Source organism: Callorhinchus milii, unplaced genomic scaffold (assembly GCF_018977255.1).
Source record: "Callorhinchus milii isolate IMCB2004 unplaced genomic scaffold, IMCB_Cmil_1.0 Scaffold23, whole genome shotgun sequence".
NCBI classification, from domain to species: domain Eukaryota; kingdom Metazoa; phylum Chordata; class Chondrichthyes; order Chimaeriformes; family Callorhinchidae; genus Callorhinchus; species Callorhinchus milii.
Window position 1 is genome coordinate 5,344,770 of NW_024704764.1, and position 20,637 is coordinate 5,365,406.

The 20,637-nt window shown below is 39.4% G+C and overlaps 1 protein-coding gene across 4 annotated transcripts in view; it reads right to left on the reverse strand.

Annotated features, from left to right (window-relative positions):
- kat7b (K(lysine) acetyltransferase 7b) overlaps positions 1-20,637 on the reverse strand; it is a 38,140-nt gene that overhangs the window by 3,634 nt on the left and 13,869 nt on the right. For 2 of the 4 annotated variants that reach the window (XM_007901543.2, XM_007901544.2), the window contains exons 3-14: positions 19,184-19,331; positions 16,797-16,973; positions 14,614-14,853; positions 13,791-13,873; positions 12,559-12,648; positions 11,967-12,065; positions 7,179-7,418; positions 5,186-5,296; positions 4,653-4,844; positions 3,828-3,917; positions 2,709-2,849; positions 118-211 (exon numbers count right to left, since the gene is read on the reverse strand). In XM_007901543.2, coding sequence (XP_007899734.1) covers positions 118-211; positions 2,709-2,849; positions 3,828-3,917; positions 4,653-4,844; positions 5,186-5,296; positions 7,179-7,418; positions 11,967-12,065; positions 12,559-12,648; positions 13,791-13,873; positions 14,614-14,853; positions 16,797-16,973; positions 19,184-19,331 — 1,705 coding nt within the window. The remainder of the gene's footprint in view (positions 1-117; positions 212-2,708; positions 2,850-3,827; positions 3,918-4,652; positions 4,845-5,185; positions 5,297-7,178; positions 7,419-11,966; positions 12,066-12,558; positions 12,649-13,790; positions 13,874-14,613; positions 14,854-16,796; positions 16,974-19,183; positions 19,332-20,637) is intronic. The other 2 variants (XM_007901546.2, XM_007901547.2) reach the window with 2 other exon arrangements.

Sequence of the window (20,637 nt, forward strand, 5' to 3'; positions counted from 1 at the left end):
CTTATCTATTACTGCAAATAGGACATCAGGCAACACGTCCATGTTTAGTGACTCCATTGTTTAATACCAAAATAACAAAGACAATCAAAGACAAGCATTAAAGGTGTCCATACTCACTGAAATCAATGAGCATTTTTCCAAATCCTTGTCTCATATACTGTGGCATTGTTAAAATGCATGAAACATTATAGTTGAGGAATGAATTCTTCTCCTAAAATAAAGAAGCAGCTGTTAGATTCAAGGTACTGTTGACGTATTCTCAAAGCACCGGTTTGTGCCTGGTTCCTGTACAAAAATGACTGGATATGATAATAATTAATAATAATAATGATGGGCAGGCAGATCAGAGGTAGTACAGCAGAGGCAATAGGTCCACTAAGGGTGAGGACGTGTTGAAGAAAATCTCACACCACATTCATTCAAGATATTCAGGAGATTAATAATAATAAATAATAATGTATATTCCAGAGCTTCCAATCACAGTCATTCAATGCTTTATCTTTGAGATTGAATGATAAATTGTCAATTTAACTCGTAGATGTGTTTCACTTGTCTAAACTCACAATAGAATGAAACCATAGGAACCAAGATTGGCACCTATTATAGTGCAGTGAAATAGGTTTTGGTGGTGCACAGGGTATTCTGCTGATCAATATACAGAGTTATTACAAATCTCTGGATCTGCTCAAATGTCCGTTATCCACTTTGTTCCTTCTCCACAACAGTGACATCTTTCACTTTCCATTCAACAACAACTTCAGATAACATGTCTACAGTGTACAAAACCTTCATTTATCTTGCGGTTTAATGTCTGAATCACTAAACCGCGGTCTGTGACGTAATCAATGGAGAAATGCTGATCTGCTTTTCTTGAAAAATAGCGTCTTCAAGTTTCTCACAAGTGTAGTCAACAATCTCTTATCTTTAATGGCTCAACACCCAATTCTTCATTATCAATATCCCAGGCCTCGCCATCACCTCTGATCTCAAATGGGATACACACATGTTCACTGTTATTAAAGCTGCCACTGGGAAGTTCAGTTTTCTTCTTTAGTTCTTTTTTTTTTCCCCCCGTTCAGCAAATTTTGACTTTTTATAAAGCCATACTATGCTTATAGAGCTTGGGCGTTTTTCCCAGGAACAAAAACAATTCTATCCATTTATTTAAAAAACAGCTGCTTCTAACAAAATATTGGCATCCGTGGTTAGAGGGTGTCTTCTAAGACTTCTAAAGTGATTGATATCTGTCGCCAGTGAGGACAACATGACAAACATCTAAATACTTCTAGAGGCTATTCATTTTTCTACATGACCAAGGACACAAAACTTAATCTATCACCATAGGGCAACAGAGCCATAATTCATAAAGCCGCTATTATTTGCTAGAAGATTTAAATAGCTCAGCAGAACCAAATATAGAAAATTGGTTGCCATATTACATACACGCTCCTCAGATTCAGATACACTTGAAGAGTTATCGTGTTTTGAATTAATCTCGGTTATGGTGTACGATCCATGTGTTCAGAGAAGCAAAGAGATCGCCCGATCACAATCCTCAAACTGTCAGCAATATCCCACTAGCAGTGAATCTCCAAAATAATTAAATAATAATTCTTGCATTTGATATATAGCTTATCAGATTTCCGAGACATCTCAAAGCGCTTCACAGAATATACTACAAATTGAATTGCTCGAAGATTTAAATAACTCAGCAGAACCAAATATAGAAAATTGGTTCCCATATTACATACACGCTCCGCAGATTCAGATACACTTGAAGAGTTATCATTTCTTGGCTTAATCTCTGTTATGGTGGAGTAATGTAGCTCAGTGGTTAGAGCACTCGCTTTGCAAGCGAGAGACCTGACTTCAATTCCAGACAGGGCAAAACCTTGGGCAAGTTTCCTTACTCCACACGACTAATAATAAGCCCTCCAAAACCAAAAACAATAATAAATTGGTCATTTTCAATCCACGACTGTTTGTGGGACATTGCTGTTCGCAATTGGCTGCCGCGTTCGCCCACAAATATACAGTCAATTCGCTTTACAGTGTGTTCTGTGAAGCGCTTTGGGACGTCCTGCCGACGTGAAAAGCGCTATATCAAATGCAAGGATTATTATTATAGTGTGCGATACTCTGTGTTCAGAGAAGCAAATAGATCATCCGATCACAATCCATGACCTTACCCCCTCCTACATCTCTGACCTGCTGACTCCCTACCAAACTGCTCGCTCCCTCCGTTCAGCTCCGTCTGCTCCATTTTTCCTCCCCTACCAGCGGTGGCTGAGCTTTCAACCTCTCTGCCCCCCCTCTGGAACTCCATCCCACGGTCCCTTCACCTCGCTTCCTTCCTTGCCTCCTTCAAGGCCGGTCTCAAGACCCTCCTCTTCGATTGTACCTTTGGTCACCCACCTACCTCTCTGCCTTCCCTCACCCCTACACCACTCGGGTCCTGACACCTGACCGCTCAGCACTTTGGGCCGTCCTCCCGATGCGAAAGGCGCTCTATAAATGTAATTGTGTTGTTGACTGTATCAAGTAAAGTGTTTCATGGCTGTTTCGAGTGCTTGCTGTTTCATGCACTATCTAAACTAAGTTTGAGATATCGCAAAATGCTTCCTTAAGTTTTAAAAAGAAACACAAGACATTTTCAATTATGGAATTTTAAAGGCAAGACCCAAACATCAAAAAAAATGTTCCTTTACCTTAGAGAAATATCCAACAAGATGACACCCTGTGTTATCAGCTTCTGTCATCACATAAAACAAGAAAGGTTCTACATCATAATATAAAGTCTTGTGGTCCAAAAATAGCTTAGCCAAAAGGCAAAGATTCTGGCAGTAAATCTGTAACACAAATGAAAGAAAAAAAATAATACTTTCACAGTTGAAGGAAACTTGAGTCATTTATTAAAGGCGTAAAACTAAAATCTTTCTCCTGCATAAAGCCTTTTTATGCTCTGGACCTGCATATTGTTAAGTAACAGAGGAAAAGGCTGAGAGGGCTAAACAAAGTCTTAGGAAAAGGCTACCGACATCCTTCCTTGCTGTGAGTCTAAAAAAATACATGCATTTTTTTGCCAGCAGGAAAGTAAAGTGGAGCATAGCTCTACTGGTAAAGGCCTTGTGATCCCCATATCTACAAAATCACAAAACAGAAAGGTAAAGCTAACTGCTACATCCTAAATCAAGTACCACGTCGACTCTTAAGGGCCAGGTTTGATGACAAAGTGATATATTTATCAATTATGGCATCATTTAATCGAGTAATCTAAGTTTGGAAATCAACCATGCCAAGCCAAACCAAATAAATGCCACGCGATTACCAATGATCATTTGATAAGAAACCATATTGCACCAGTATAGGAGACACTGGAGAACAGTGCATTTGGTAATCATGGATGATGCAAAACATTTCATTGGATTTCACACTAGAACGCATACATATAGAATATATAATGGCATACAGAATGACAGGAACAGTTGTGAGGAGTAATTGTGCTGCTGAAGAAAGACAGGAAGTGAACTATTACTCTGGGGCAGCCACCTTCAGATATCAAGGATTCAGTTCTCACCATAGTGACATCAATAACAAGCAATGTTAATTCTGATTCTCTTGCCGGTAAACTTGTGCTTACTACTGCTATATGTGGGAACACACTTCTAGATTTACCGTGCTAAATAGTGTTGGACTGAACCAAATGGGATAATAACAAGTCAGTTCATCATTGCAAAAAATTGTTACTTTGCATTCTATGCTAAATATTTCTAAAGTGTCCAAACTTAATACATATTAATTGAATATCTTTTTTTTTTGCAAAATACCTTATTTTTCTTCCCGTCCACTTCAAATACCGATATGTTTCCTTTTCTATAGATTTCATCTCCTGGAGGATGCTTCCATACACATTTTGCCTACATTATTAATCGGAGAAAAAATTAAGCACAGAATGTAATATTTTATATAGAAGTTTCACCCACAAAATATACAATCAATTCACTTTGCAGTATTCTGTGAAGCGCTTTGAGACGTCTCAAATACGTAATAAAGCCCTATATCAAATGCAAGGATTATATTACTATAATTACTGAAGTAAATCTATTGCACAAGCTAATGAAACTAATCATCTGTTGGTCTCTGTTAATTTGGTGGCATTTAATGATAACTAAGGTAACCCACTTCCTCATAAACTTTTAGTGAATCTAGTGACAAGTTTGCAAGTGGTTTACTGTTGGGGAAGTTACCATTAATTTACACTTTCCGGCAAAAAAGCAGGTACTATTGGTATATCATTAAGAATTATTATTAATTATATATGAATTATACGGAACGCCAAATAAGCACAACACAGTACACTTAATTGCATATCGAATAATTACATAACTTGCTTAATTTGTGCTAAATTCACATTAACAAGATGAAATCAAACTAAATTTGAAACCATATATAACTCAACAGATACCGTTCAAAGTTAGAATCAGAAATGTAATGCACAAAAACATAAAACTGTCGAATTACGTACATCAGTTATAATCTTTGAAATCGATCCATTTTCTGGTGCGTAATTAAAAAGTGGATTATAAACATCATCAATCTGGTCAGGAATTCAATACTGGGCAATTCAACTATATTGATTTTCCATAACTTACCATATGTCTGCGTAGGATGGTCTGACTTTTCATATACTTGAGACAAAACTCACACATGTAGAGCCTCCCAAGACGTGCATACTCTTCAGGGTAGGGAGAATGGTACCAGGTATCTAGCTCATAACGGCCAAACACTATGGTCTTAATCATGTTACTGCCTTCTGTAATTTGGCCTTGTAACCTCAACTTTTCCTACAGTAACAGAAAAGTAGTCATAGATTAACTCTCAAAGCAACAACAACAACAAATTATATTTGTACAGCGCCATTCGCATCAGGCAGACGTCCCAACGTGCAGTTAGGGATCCGTACCTGAGCTGGTGGTTGGGATTTAGGGGTAGGTGGATGACCGAAGGCACGGTTGAAGAGGAGGGTCTTGAAACATGTCTTGAAGGAGGCAAGGGAGGGGTCGAGACTAATCCTCAAAGTGCAGCTCATAAAAGTCTCTCGATATCGGTATTATACATATAATTTTCGGAGAATGAGAGCAATGTATGGTATGAAAAATTTCATAACAAATGCATAAATTCATACCAAATCTTCAGAAGCCCGAGCTTGAGCTTTCCGGAACAATTCCAGGTCAAAGTCAGAAGTAAGATTGTCCAAGAGTGGCTCTCTTGTATTCCCATGTATTTGTCTGTGTTCCTGTAGGTTTAAGAACCCCAAATATAGTACACTGTCATACGCAACAACAGTCAAAAGCTATTAGGCACATTATTAAATAGAAGTATCTTTTTCGCCCCAAAAATACACAGTCACTACACTTTACAGTGTATCCTGTGAAGCGCTTTGAGACGTCTTAAAGACGTGATAAGGCGCTATATCAAATGCAAGGATTATTAAGTAGAACATAACACCAATAGTTGATTAAATTGGCCCTAATTAACATGGTGTCAGTTCTTTACATTTTTTTTTAAACACACAAATCAGAAACAGAAATGTGAGCGTTTCACACATATTCTCCTGGGATCCGTTTTGAAAGAGTGCAACTAATTCAACGAGCAATCATAAGACAAAAATACAGATATACAAGATCTTAAATAAAAATCCTATTTGTGTTAATTCAACACCAAGTACACACTGGTGCTACTTAAGTCGTTATGTGCAAGTTTTTTTTTTAAAAATGTGCATTTTGCAGCAGCGCAAAGTATCTGGTTATTGTTTGTGTGATATAAATTTAGCAGCCTGAGACTGTTCTAGCACAAGCAAGCCCCACCATGAAATTTGGTAAACTAATTTAATGAAAATAAGTTACTTAGAACTTTGGTTAGAGTTGAATTAAATCTATAGCTTACTGGATGCCACACATCAGCAATGCCTCTTGAAGAATTTATGGATGCACAATAGCTTTAACACTGAAAGAAACCAAGAACTCCACCAGCGACCTTGACAAAAGTCTGAGAAGTCTTTAAAGCTGAAGTGAAACGTTGAATGTTCCAGACAGATGAAATATTGATGAAATATTGGAGATGTATTTTGTTTTGATTCTGTTTTGTGTGTGGTGGGAGGGGGGGGTGGGGGTGGTCTGAATCATGGGGAAACCCATCAGCATGCTTAAAGAGTATCCAACCCAGTTTTGAAAAAGAGTCCATAGCATGAGGAAAAAAATCCTCATTAAGGAGAGATTTCTTACGTGAGTGAGGCAACTTCACTTCTTTGCGTGTCAGGCAGACAAAAGGGCATTTTATAGGAAGAAATTAAGTGCACAATGGAATGGGAAACATTTATGAAATGTGATTCAAATCCAAGAAGTTTTTTTTCCAATGGATAAGGAAAGAAAGATAACCAGGGAGCCAGTGCATTATGTGACCCATTCCAGTGTCTAATAGGATAAGGAGAATTATAAAGCAAGTTTATAATCACAAATACAGATTACATAAAGACTAGAATTACATCTGTACTTTAAGCTAGCAAGTAAAGAAGAATCTATGTCAGCAGCTTAACACCTAAGGCACACAAATTGGTTTTCACACAAGATGCAATAAGTATTGCGGAAAAAAGTATTCAAGTCTTAGATTGTATCCTGAATTGTAAAAATTAAGTTTTCATTTTTGTACAATGCAATACATGTCCTACAATTTCCCCATGTCCTTTTATAATGGATAGGTCACTGCCAGTGAAGCCAATCTTTCACCGTAGTATCTATAAATCACTAAAGTACAATAACCGCAAGTTAAGTTGGGCCCAGAAACTCACAGGTTCCAACAGCAAGGTGCCTAACTTATAATGTTATATCTACCTTCTCCTATTACCAGGACATGAATTTTCTATTCTCACAAATAGATTGGGAAAGCAACCAGTGAACTTCCTAACTAATAGCTTTATAGATGGCGATTCTACTGCAAATTGACAATATTTAAATTTTTATAAAGTTACGCATTTACTTTTTCAAGTTGGCACCTTTACTAAAAGCCCCAAGACATGAATGAAATCACACCCTAACCAGATGACTTCTGGTGCCAGGTTTTGCTGATATGATTACTCCCCAGAACCTGCTATGTAGCTAAGCCCCCACCACCCTCTTTACCTGCTTATGAATTGTTGCTGCTGCTGCTGTTGCCGTTACTGCCCAGACTGTTCTTGGAACTTCCCGCCTGTTGCTTGTTGTCACACTGGCCCTGGTTGAGCCCAGCCTTGCTGCTGGAGCTGCAGTAACGGAAGGAGCAGGAAGTGCAGCAGATGGTGCCCGAGCTCGAGTCGAAACGCTCAAGACACTGGAAACCTTTGTATTAACTTCGAGTCCAGCCAGCTGTGACAATACTCCCTGCTGGCATCGACCCCCACCAGCACACAGAGAAAAGTGAAAATCATTCAAAAACTGAGATCGAATGTAAATACAATGTCCCTCATTTAAACCCCTCAATATTGGCCTCCAGAAAACCTCAGCATTTATCATTAAACTAAATGCTGTTGCTAACTCCTGGTTGCATTTAAGTTTCACAGCTGGGGCCATAGCTTCCAACACCCACAACCTAATAAGCGGTTATCATATTTAATAATCATTTTTCAATTGCTAAAAAAAAGTCCAGTGTGACAATGCTAACACGTTTCACCAGCAATTGCCTAAATGGAATTTAACTAAGTTTTAGTCATTTGGACTATGATTGTGGGGAAGAGCTACTCAAGGTTGCCCCACTCCTAAGAGCTTCCACCCAGGCCCCTAGAAAAGATCTTTCTTAAACCAATTTGTGAGCTTTGCTTCAATTATCAGGTAGATAAAGCAAACTGAGGCAAACAAAGCAAACAAAGGCAAGCTTTTCATTTAGAACTGGGATCACATTGGGGAATTTCACACTTTACTGCTTTAATAACCTTTCAAAGATAAAGAGAGAAGCCAAGTTTAAGTCCTATATTACAATAGCACCTCAATTCTTATTGCACTGTAGTGATCCGTAATGTGGAGTCCTGTAGCTCAGTGGTTAGAGCACTCGCTTTGCAAGTGAGAGACCTGAGTTCAATTCCAGGCAGAGGGCGAAACCTTGGGCAAGTTTCCTTACTCCAGACGCCTAATAATAATCCCTCCAAAACAAAACAATAATAAATTGCTCATTTTCAATCCATGACTGTTTGTGGGACATTGCTGTGCGCAATTGGCTGCCGCATTTGCCCACAAATATAGTCAATTCACTTTACTGTGAAGCGCTTTGAGACATCTAGAAGACGTGAAAAGCGCTATATCAAATGCAAGGATTATTATTATTATTATCTTATGTACTTTAGGGGGTTACCAAGTTGCAATATGGACCATGGGCAGGGAATAACATAAATCTATGAAACCACAGGTGTAATATGACTGTTCTCTCGCTGCACCAGCCATAAAAAATAGTACAATCTTCCATTTGTTTACTCATACCAAAACAGAAGTCACTTGTAAACTGAAAATGCAATGCTGAAAATGTTGAACAGAGTACAACAAATCAGCTTTCTAAACATTGGTTGTACATTGTACAAAAAGCAGCTAAACCTAACTGGGAAGGCGATCAAATACAGTTGGGAAATCAATGTTGCTGTCAAGATGTCTCAGAAATAAAATCTTTAATCAACACCTTTGATCAGTATGCTGCAGCACACAAAGAAATAAAATGATAAAAGGATACTCTGCTGGTGATAATAATCTACAGAAATTAAAAAGGAACATTTTTTTCCTCTAATCTACGGCAGAATGGATCTTTCCCGAAATCCAGTCACTCAACCTGGAATGAGGTGACTCGATAGACCGACAATGCAGTGGTCAGATGACATGTTGCATATGTGCTTACATGAAAGGCATAACATAGATGTAAATTGTACTGTATATCTGTCAGAAAGTTGCACATTCAATTCTTGCACTGCGCTAAATCAGTTAGCATCCCAAGTAGCAGTTAGGGTGCTATGACTAGATTCAGCACACCTAGGTTAGTAAAGGGAGGAAGAGAAGAAACACTAACTAATGCTGGAAAGTGTGTGGACATTGGATGGAAATAAGTTGAAGCTCAGCGTTATTGCTTTAAGATCAAACAAACCTGTTGACATTCAAATTTTAGCCAAGCTCCCAACGTAAACAATGTTCCAATTTGGACAAGGTGCTCATGGAACCATACTCCAAGAGTCAACATCTTTGGGACAGAATGAACTCCTATCAATAAGAACTCTCGACATTACAACCCCTTACTAAGCTGTATGGCTGTCCCCAGAGAACAGATAATTAGAAGTAAGATTAACAAAATATACTCTAAAACCCAAGTTAGCTGGACATGGGAGGGGCGACCCAGCCCAGTGAGCCAGAATTTCCGGTTAAGAGTAATTACAATGCAGGTATTGGCATTTTTCGGTTCTGAAAAAAGCCAGCACCAAAAAATGCCGATAATTTGTAATTATTTGCATCCCACAAGCGGAATACAGTGAATAAGCTCTCTCCTGCTCTTGGGATTCAAACGGAGTCAAAGTCGATATCCTTTCCTGGCAACTGTTGAGGACGGGGTGCGACTGGAGTCCACACGTGGATCCGTGAAAATATTTTAAAACGTTTCCATTTTGGGCCTGGTTCAGCTAGGTATGAATTCCCGATAGTTGGGAGTTCGGTAAGCTGGGGGTTTATTGTAACTGAAATGTTGTAACTGAATCTGCATTATTCCCTCCCAACAAGCTGTGTCCTAAGTAGTGTTTTATCCTAAATTATATTGATGATCGTTCCAGAAGGGAGACTACTAAACAGTTTTTTTTTTTAGCGATGACAAAAATATAATGCTGTAGTATAGGTAGTTAAACTGAACTGATTCTTTTTTTTAAAAAAAAGTTTGTTCATTTTGTCTTCTTGATTTTCCTGTTGACATCCGCCCCTGCTCCTGTCCCCAGCTTCCTCAAGCTGAGGTGAAGTTCTTCCTCAAACTGAGGTGACGTTCCACAGGCATTCATTGACTGTCTTCCAGTATCCTGCCTAAGTGGTCATTATCCACATGTGAGTCTTGCCAGTGAGTGTCAACTAATCCACTCAACTGCGGAGGTGTCACAGCAGAACCTGACCTCCTAATCCAAGAGGATATTAAAGAGGGATCAGGACTACGAAACCCAACTGATGTTATCCTCCCTAAATTTGGTTAAGACTGAAGCCAATTTAGCTTCCCCATGCAGCAGACTGAGTGAGAACTGCAAACTCAGCACGGATTCAAACTAGTGAGACATAAGAACATAAGAATTTGCCAGGTGAAAGAAGACCAAGGTCCATCTAGTTCGTCATCCACCAACCTGGCAGTCACTTGATATGTCGTGAACCAAATTATGTACTGTATCTTGAGATATTTTCTAGCAGGAATCTATCTGATTTGTTCTTGAAACAAATTACATTTTCTGCTTCCACTGTCTCTCTAGGGAGCCTGTTCCATAAGGCCCGGTGTATAAGCTATCCATTACACCATGTGGGGGCTTGTTAAAATATTTTGTCCTGCAACTTGCATCAGAAAGTTCAACTGCACAAGCACAAATCTTGAAACTAGCTTCACTGTGAAAGAAAATCGGCTGCATACTGAGACCTAACAGGCAGAGATGGACATTACCAGAGGTGGCTTGACCAGAGGTTGTGAGCATCAACTTTGGTTACTATATTTCTCACTTTCCTAATCTTGAATTACAAATCCTAGCAGCCAGAGTAGGTTTCACAACATCATAACAACTGTTAAATTGCAAGCTCGTGGGTTAAATTAACGTAGGGTTTGTCTACACTACCGTGACCTATTAATACCTAGGAGAAGCCAAAAATGGACCTTTGACTACAAATTATCAACAGTGCATAGCAAACATCAGGGACGAGTGTCAGAAGTAAAATGTTCGACAATAAAAGCCTAATTTGGGGGGGGGGGGATTTGCCTCCAATCACCAAAACACATGGTGGACACCAAGAGGCAGAAGAAAACCATTACATAGAAAAAAGTAAAGCTAGAATAATAGAGAAAGAGAGTACAAGGAAAAAGAGCAAATAGGTAAAACGAATAGAAGTGTTGGAAATTATTTTAAATGCTTTTTAAGGTGTTTTTGTTGTATAGGGTTACAGTATTTCAGAAAAAAAAGCTACTCTTTACATATGAGCACTTGAATTACTCTGATACAAGTGCTTATATATTGTGATGCATGAGTGAAAAAGGATTTTTATTACAAAAAAGCCACGGAAAAGGTGCCTGGAATTTCCAAGGACGGCTCTGCAATATGAAGGTTAATATCATATTATTACATAACTCAATTGTGCCACTGAATGGAAGTTATAAAAACAACACATCAATGCTTCAAAATAGGGCTCTATTTTGTTTCGTCACCATGGTAATTAAAAGAATAATTCTGCAAAGTGCAAAGTTACCCGAGTGCAATATATGTGTTTTGAAAAGACACCAGACATATGTAAGGAAAAATAAATATCTACATTTATGGCATTAAATTAGATTTATGTAAATCCTATGATTATAAGAATAATTCAGTGGACATAGTCATGTTACAATTTTTTTTATAAGTGACATCAGGCTCCAGAGATAACCACTTAAAACAAATGCCTCTTTATCCCCCACCTCAATAGTTCAAGCTTCCATTACAGAGGTGATCTGAAATTCTAATGCTGAGTAAAAAGACCTTCGACATTTTTGTCCAAATACATCATGCAGGTGAGGCATTAAAGCTGAATTAAACCCATACACACACGTATACAAATACATATTTGAGCAGACAAACAAGAGCACAGGAGCACAGTTAGCAGGACCTTTTACTTCACGTGTGTCTTCAGGCTTTCCAGGTTTCAAAATGTCAAACAAATTAAATCCAAAAGGATTATAAAAATATAAAAAAATAATCCTACCATGTATTTCTCTTTCTGCTCTTTGGTCAGTCCAGAATTTCTTTTCTTACGAAGTTCTGTCACCTTTTCTTTATATCTCAGCTGCTTTTCTGTTGGAGCCTGAAAGAAAAGAAATACAAGTTTGGGTTAGGGTTAGAACACACCACATCAGTAAATTATTTCTGTAAAGATGAGTAAAGAACAATGTAAATAAACTATCTGGTCCTATATACTCAGTCCTTCATCTTTACAGTATTTGCAGAATTTCAATTTTAATACATAACTGGTGATATAGAAATGATCCCATAATAAACACGCAAACCTCTTGCCTCACATCATAATATGTAATTTAAGTTTATTTCTGTTACCAAGATGTTCAGCTTTGTCACAGTCAGTGCGCAACTGGTTGCTGTGTTTCGCCGACAAAATATAGTCAATTCACTTTATTGTGAAGTGCTTTGAGATGTCTACAAGATGTGATAAGGCGCTATATAAATGTAATTTTTTTGTCGTTGTATACCAAATGCAAGGATTATTATTATTATTTCCATTCCGTATCTCTACCTTTTATTTTAAATTAATATTTCTGAGTGCAGAAACAAGAAAAACTCGCCTGATGTCTGGTCGCATGTCTGTTGTTTTCATCTTGCCTCTGTGATAGTGCACGATCATCAATCTGCCTTTCACGCTGCTGAGCTCTAACCTGCAAAGTACCAACGCTCCTCTATTAGAAGAGAAAAACTGGGCAAGCTCCAGAAAGCAAGAGACTTAATATCAAACTTATAAAACAGTGCAAATATTTAAGTTGCCAATTTCTACATTTTGCATCATGAAGTAAGCAGAATGAATAATGCTTATCATTCAAACCCAGGTGAGCGATGAGATCTTAGCAAATATAAAGGAAACATGGATCACTGCTTCTTCTACAGTCAAGTTAATGCAACACTGACAGTATTACAGATGGAAAAACACCTTCTAAGTGTTGCTGTGCATTGGCACGCCACTATTCTGATCAGGATGCAGCTAATCTGGCACATGTGCCAATTAACAACATGCTCTGTGGAGTATGTTTGCGAGCAGGAGGCTATGAGTCTGAACCTTGGAGCTTTGTCTCTAGCTCAGGCCCAAACATGTAGTTCCACTTCCCACTAGCACATCCAGCAATGGTTGTATTTTATTTGTGTCCCGCCCACTTGTCAACGGGGACAATTCCTAACTCACAGGAACATAACTCACGATTCCAAGCTGGTGATAGATATGCATACCAGCTGCCTCGGGAGGAAAACATGTCTGGTTGGTATTGGGAGTAGAATCCTGTGGCAGGCAATTTGTTCAGTAAAAGGTAGCTGCAAGGTTATGATTTAGAAAAGGTAAAGGCACAGGAATTGGGTCAGTCCTCACCAGAGACTGGAAATACCACATTTCTGATAACCATGGAGCCACAAGACATTGCATTATAAGCGAACGCACACTCTAATGAGGGACTTTATAATAGCTGCTGATTGATTTGCTGTAAATGTCAAGAATTTTCTGCTTTTATTTCACTCAAACAGTGTACAGTCTTGACTCTAGAACTCCCTCAGATGGGTTTAAAATGATTCATTTCTTCACAAGAACTTTCATCTTAGTTTTCTGTCAAATCAGGTCAAATGTAGTCCTTTGAAAACAAAGACACGCTTATAATGGAGATGTAATGAAGGTGGAAATATATAAAATTGACTGTCAGAGTTTATCATGCACTATAATAACTTCCTTTGTCCACAAAGGCAGGTGGGTAGAATGGCATTTAACCAGTATTGCTTAGATTTTTTTTCGGTCTACATTATAGGATGGAGTCTACTTTACCTTACATTCATCGGCAGATAGATTATGGTACAGTGGGCAGCCAGATATAGAGAAATGCCTCTCGTGTTTTCCAGTTAAATGTCCTGTATTTAATAACAAAACATCTACGTCAGCAGCAAGATAGCAACACAAAACACAAAGATAACACTACATTCCACAAATTGACTCCCACCTCACCTCAATGTCACAATAGCTTTGGTACTTGGCAGAGAAAAATGTGTGTACTTTGACCCAAAGAGAGGAATGAACAGACATAACCGGCGAATTTTTGGAGACCTGAAACAGTACATTACCTTATGACTGTAGCAATACAGCAATAAATAATGAGCGCATAAATAATCTTTTAAAATTACTGTAAATAAGTTGCAATGCAACATTTTCTCCTAAAAAGTGTTGCCTTTTCCTTTCAATCACGTCATTCCGCATAACCGGAATCTTTCACTGGTATGAAATCCAAAAGGAACAGTAAGAAATAAGCAGGCTGATAAACTGAGAAGATCCAGCAGGTGTCAGTATAGACTGCTCCACCAACGCAGATGGACCAACATATGTGAAGCAAGAAAATACTAGAAAAATACAGTGGTTGGTTTTACTAACCAAACTCTAAATTCATCCTTTTGACAGGATCAAACTGTTTCTTAAATGCAGTGGAATCCCGTTATAACATGGGTTGCTCATAAAATAGGAATTAAAGCAATATTGTAATTAGCGCAACACATTCATTGGTTAAACATTGGCAGCCTAGTTGGTCCCTTTCTAAAGCTTTAAAGTCATCACTGTAAAGAGATCTCTGTTGATCCCAGTAACTACATCTCTTCCCTACCTAAAGAATTGCAGCCAGGAGTGGGACACTTCATGTTGAAATTGTAGCTCTCATGGAAACGCCGGCGCTTGGGCCTGTGTGAAAGGTCACTTCCGGAATCTTTCATTGAAGCATCCTTGGCTATGCTCTCATCATGCGATGCATTGGGACTGGAAATGTCAATGTCAGACTCCGAGGATGGAGCGTTGCCTGTCGGGGTGCGTGGGGGAGACTCATCATGGTCCACGGCAGTTTTAGTATCTGTAAAACAAGCAGTTTGCAAAACACTGATTTGTTAAACATTTCAACAACAAAAAATTCCATTTGTACAGCGCCTTTCACGTCAGGAGGCCATCCCAAAGCACTGGACAGTCAGTGATCAGAACCCAAGCTGGTGGTTGGGATCAGGAGGGGTGGAGGGCGGGGAGGGTAGGGGCAGGAAGGTGACCGAAGCCACGGTCAAAGAAGGTCTTGAGACGGGTCTTAAAGGAGTCAAGGGAGGGGGTGAGGTGGAGGGACTGTGGGATGGAGTTTCAGAAGGTGGGGGCAGAGAGGTGAAGGTCCGCCTGTCAATGATGGGGCGGGCAAAGCAGGGCACATAAAAAATTTCATACCTTTAGTTTTCATTCGAGATCGAAAAAATGTTAAGCTAATCATTAGGAGTCTGTAGTATTTTTCAGTTTTTATCTTTCTCTCTTGATGTATTGTGTTCATGATTTGGACCACATTTTGCCACTTTTCACATTGATTGCTAAATCAGGTACGAGTCTAGCTTGAAGCAGACTGCTTTTGTGTCATTGAACAATGTGCCTTCAACTCAAATCAATGGGAGTGCATCCAAGTCATTCAGGAGGAATGGATTTTATAAAGCCTTATCATGTCAAAACATGTCAAAGCACTTTACGGGGATTACTGTCAAGCATAGGGACTGTTTTTATTGTCAAAAGACTTTCCATCCTAAACTTTTTTCATCCCTCTCATATTTCTCTCCCCTTACCTCTCCAGGGCAACTTTTAAGAAAACCACACTGTTTCTTTCTTTCAGTATTGTTTTTATCCTTTCAGCCTTATGGTCAATAACTATTGCTTATGCTATAAGGGAAACTATTTCTGAAAGCTTAATGAACTATTTCATCTACCCAAAGGATCATAGATACTATTACATTTACAAAGCAATTTTCAAGCATGCCTCAACTAGGTAATTTAGTTCTGTATGACATTCAAACTCTGCCTAAAACATCCAAACAAAACAGGGCTTTCAGTCTCATTGCGCCCAGTTTCTAGAAGGTTATTTAGCAATCAGACGACTACAGTACTCGCATAACCTTTTTAAGTACACGTAACACAGAGTAAGTGGTATGGTTAAGACAAACACTGTTACCATGGCGCTGTGAGCTGCCTTTGTTTATAACAAAAGCAGAATAAATCCATTAACATTACTAGAAGCCAAAAAAGCAAGCTTCCTTCAAAGCACTTTGTTAAATGGAAGTGTAACCTTCTTCGGATTACGAAAAAAAGGTGTTAAGAACAGAATTTAAATTTTGTGATAGCAAAATTGCCAATACTATATTTATACTATTATCTAAACTTTTATTTTATATATAATTGATTAAACATGGATAACGATACTCATGCCCTAGAGAAACAGCTGATGTTCTCACTTGCTATTAATTGTTCAAACAGTTTTTTGTAACAAGGGTAGAGATGAGTAAATACATTAACCATTTCATCTTTAAAAAATCTTCAAAGGACAAATGCACTAAAATGCTGCGGATTTTGGAAAGGAATGTAATGATACATAATTCTTTCAAAGGTTTTTCAGCACCTTGGGACCATAATCAATCATGTCATAATGATACACATCAGCCTTATATAGGCTGATTATATACTTTTATATAACCTCTCTGCCCCCACCCTCTGGAACTCCATCCCACAGTCCCTCCACCTTATCCTTCCTTTGCCTCCTTCAAGATCCGTCTCAAGACCCGTCTCAAGACCCGCCCTCTTCGATTATACCTTCGGTCACCCTCCTCGCCCTCCACCCCTCCTGATCCCAATCACCAGCTTGGGTGGGGATCCCTGACTGCTCAGCGCCTTGGGAGGTCCTTCTGACGTGAAAGGCGTTATACAAATGTAATTTGTTGTTGTTGTTTTATATAATCAATTTAAAACAATTACAAGCTGTGATTACATCCTGGGTCTTACCTTTGTCCGAGAAGTCAACTGCATGCTCGGTTTCTGAGCCAGAGGAGCGCGTTTGTCGTAGGGGATATTTCTTGGGTGTGACGGGGGTGGTCTGCTGTTGGCTACGAGTCACCCTCCTTGTAGCATAGGCAGGTTCATCCGAGGCATATGATGGAATCTGACGTACTGGACTGGAGTCTGCATACATTTATTGAAAAAAGTATAATTTAGGGGATTTAAAAGACAAAAAAAACATTTCCTATAAGTTCAGAATACTGGGAGCACCCAAACTTAACACGCTCCAAAATGATTAACTCTTAAGGGGACAGTCACGGTTAAGTTTATGACATTTCCGACAAGACTCTGCTCAATCGGTTGCTCAGTTTTCCACCCAGGGCTGCACGGCTCACTACAATGCAGACTAGAAGAGTTTTCAATTTCAAACCAAACAACTTTCCCCTCTCCAGAACAGACACATGAATAAAATGCCTGCAATTAAACGCAGCATTTCTAAATATGAACAGGCAGACATGAAGATAGTCAGATAGCAAAGTGCTTGGTCACTTTCCCACTGACCAAAGAGTGCAGGCTTCCATTTCGCACCCTTTGACCAAACGACCACCCGAGAAGAAATGCCATCTACTCTTAACAATCTAATTTTAAAACAGCTGCACTGAAGAGGAAAATAATGCGATTTGGACGCCAGGACAATGTTCCGCGTGCTGGTAAACCCTAAACTCTCTATTTAAATTTTAAATTGGCCTAATAAGCCACATTGCCTTTCTTAATAATCCTTGGAATGTTAAGATTGCCTTTCTTGTTATATGGTTTCTTGTAGTATAACTACAACAACAAACTTACATTTGTATAGCGCCTTTCATGTCGGGAGGACGTCCCAAGGTGCTGGACAGTCAGTGCTTCGGACCCAAGCTGGGGGTCGGGAATGGGGAGGGTGTAAGGCAGGGGGTGTACAGGGTGAAGAGGAGGGTCTTCAGATGGATCTTGAAAGAGGCAAGGGAGGGGGCAAGGCGGAGGGATTGGGGGACGGAGTTCCAGAGAATGGGTAAAAGTGGCAGAAAGCCCGCCCGACAACTGTGGGGAAGGCGAGGCGGGGGCTGTGAAGCAGGCCGAAGCACGCTGAGCGGAGGTAGCGGGCACGGTGGTAGGGGGTTAGGAGGTTGCAGAGATAGGGGGGAGCAAGGCCATGGAGGGCTTTGAAGGTGAAGACCAGGATCTTGAACTGTATCCTCTGTGTGATGGGAAGCCAGTGGAGTCAGGCGAGGATTGGAGTGATAGGGTCACGTAGCCTGGTGCGGGAAGAGGATACGGGCTGCAACTATGGGACATTTTAATTGCGAATGGGAAATGATTTAATATACTCAAAATCTTTGTCATTAACTGCCACTGTAATTGACCTTTTATTCTATTGTTCCCATTATCCAGCAGCATTTCCATTACATGGAAATAAATCCATACTTAAGCAAATGTATTCTTTCATTAACAAAATGTTCATGAGCTGGCATGTATAGGATTAGTTTTTTATCAAACCTGCTTCAGTAAGCTGCTTGTATTGGAGTCACACAAGGCTTGTTCTGAATGTCTGGCCGAGAAACTCTTTTTAAAATCCATGGAATCCGTACTCGTTGAGTTCCAAATAACATACAATTATGCCAACTTGGCACCATTTTGGGTGCAATCAGCATATTTTCTTCAGGGATGTGCAAATTAGCTTTTGTTTGTTTCAGTTTGTTTCCCAGACAACGTATCATTGAAATAGTCAGTTACAAACTGGCCCACAAACTCGTCACTGTGATCTGAAGTCATAAAGATCAGCGTCTGCAAGCACTGCCATGTACAGAATCTTTAAATATTGTGAACTTGGATTCTATATTAGGACCCATTTAGACAAAATATATACCTTAGTCTATGCTGATGATTAAGTGGAATATAAGTCAACACAGAATTTTAAACCGTCTCTTGGTTTCACTTCACATTGGTTATTGTCCAATTGCAATTTGTATTGTTTCATTTGATTTTTATAGTACCCAACAACAAATTACCAGCGTGCAATGCTTTTAGTGGATGCTTTACATTTTTTAATCTTTCCTCCTTTTCATAACCCCTATGATTCCTCAACAACAGCAACAACAAATTAGATTTGTATAGCTCCTTTCAAGTCGGTAGGACATCCCCAGGTGCTGGATAGTCAAGCATTTGGACCCAAGCTGAGAGTTGGGATCAGGAGGGGTTGAGGGCAGAGAGGGTGACCGAAGGTGCGATCGAGGACAAGGGTCCTGAGACGAGCCTTGAAGGAGGTGGGTGGAGGGGAGGTAAAGTGACTGTGGGATAGAATTTCAAAGGATGGGGGGGCAGAGGTCCAACCACCAAAAGCGGAGTGTAGCATTTACCTTGAGAACTCTGGCTATTCCGTAATGAAGACCTGGTTAACCTGGTAGACCGACGTGGTTGTCCATCACTCTCAGAGCTGTCTGTATGGTCCAGATCAGCAGAAAAATCAGAATCTTCTGTGCCCTCGGAACTGCTGCCTGCCTGCCGCTGAAATAGAACATACAACAGATCAAGAGGCAAAGCCTCCCAGTAACATTCTTCAAACACTTCTATATGCTAAATAATAATAATTCTTGCATTTGATATAGCGTCTTATCACGTCTTCGAGACATCTCAAAGCACTTCACAGAATATACTGTAAAGTGAATTGACTGTATTTTGTGGGCAAAATGCGGCTGCCAGTTGCATATATCTATATGCTAGATAATGCCTGATTATTAAAGAAGCGAAGACTAGAAAAGTCATATAATACTCTTAATTATCCGAAGAATGGGTTGTACAAAGATGGCTATGACTCTATCCTACTTTCACTATCTGCTGTAAAGTGTTGCACGCAATTATTTTAGGCATACAAAACCTAGTCTCCGGTAACAATATGACAACGCAAAACTGCCAATAAGGAGGAATAGAGAATGAGGAAAACAAATACTGCAATACTACAGCGTAACATTCTGAAGAATATTGTTGAAGAATAGAAAGAGCTTCACACTGATGTAATTTGTCGTTGCCACTGGTCCATGCTGTATTTGAATCTGACACAAGCTGTGATGTTACCGTTGTATATGGGGAGACGTTGCAATTCTAACACAGAGTACAGGGAGTCTGTGTTTCTAACATGGGTTACAAGAAGACTGATTTTAACACAGAGTAGAGGGAACCGGGGATGCGAACAATGACAGCAGAAGTCTAGAATTCTAACACTGGGTGCAATATTAGAAAAATGTTCTATTCCTCAGCATTAACATCCCTCATCTTGAGGAGCATAACAAATTCCAAACATTCATCTTTATCAATATACAGAATGTTGCTGGAATCGACATGCAACTCACTCCAGTTATTCCAGACTCCAGCTATTGCCAACTTGTTATTCCCTTGAGATAGTAGCTTAGTCAAGGCCAGAAAGTTACTGTTTCAAACACTTCCCAGACCCAAGCAATGAGCAACTATTGATATAGTTGGCACTAGAATAATAAAATCATTCACATGACTTATATTGCACCCGTATGTTCTAGTAATTACATGATCACTAAACAGAATCAAGTTCAGATGTAAACCATATTTTACAGATATATATTTAATACATTTACATGATGCTACCATAATTTGTCTGCACCATCAATGATAGTTGGCTCCAGACAGTAGTTAGGTCAAATAGGTGAATTTCATGCAGCGCAATGTCCCGCAAACAGCCATCCCATGGAGTCCTGTAGCTCAGTGGTTAGAGCACTCGCTTTGCAAGTGAGAGACCTGAGTTCAATTCCAGGCAGAGGGCGAATCCTTGGGCAAGTTTCCT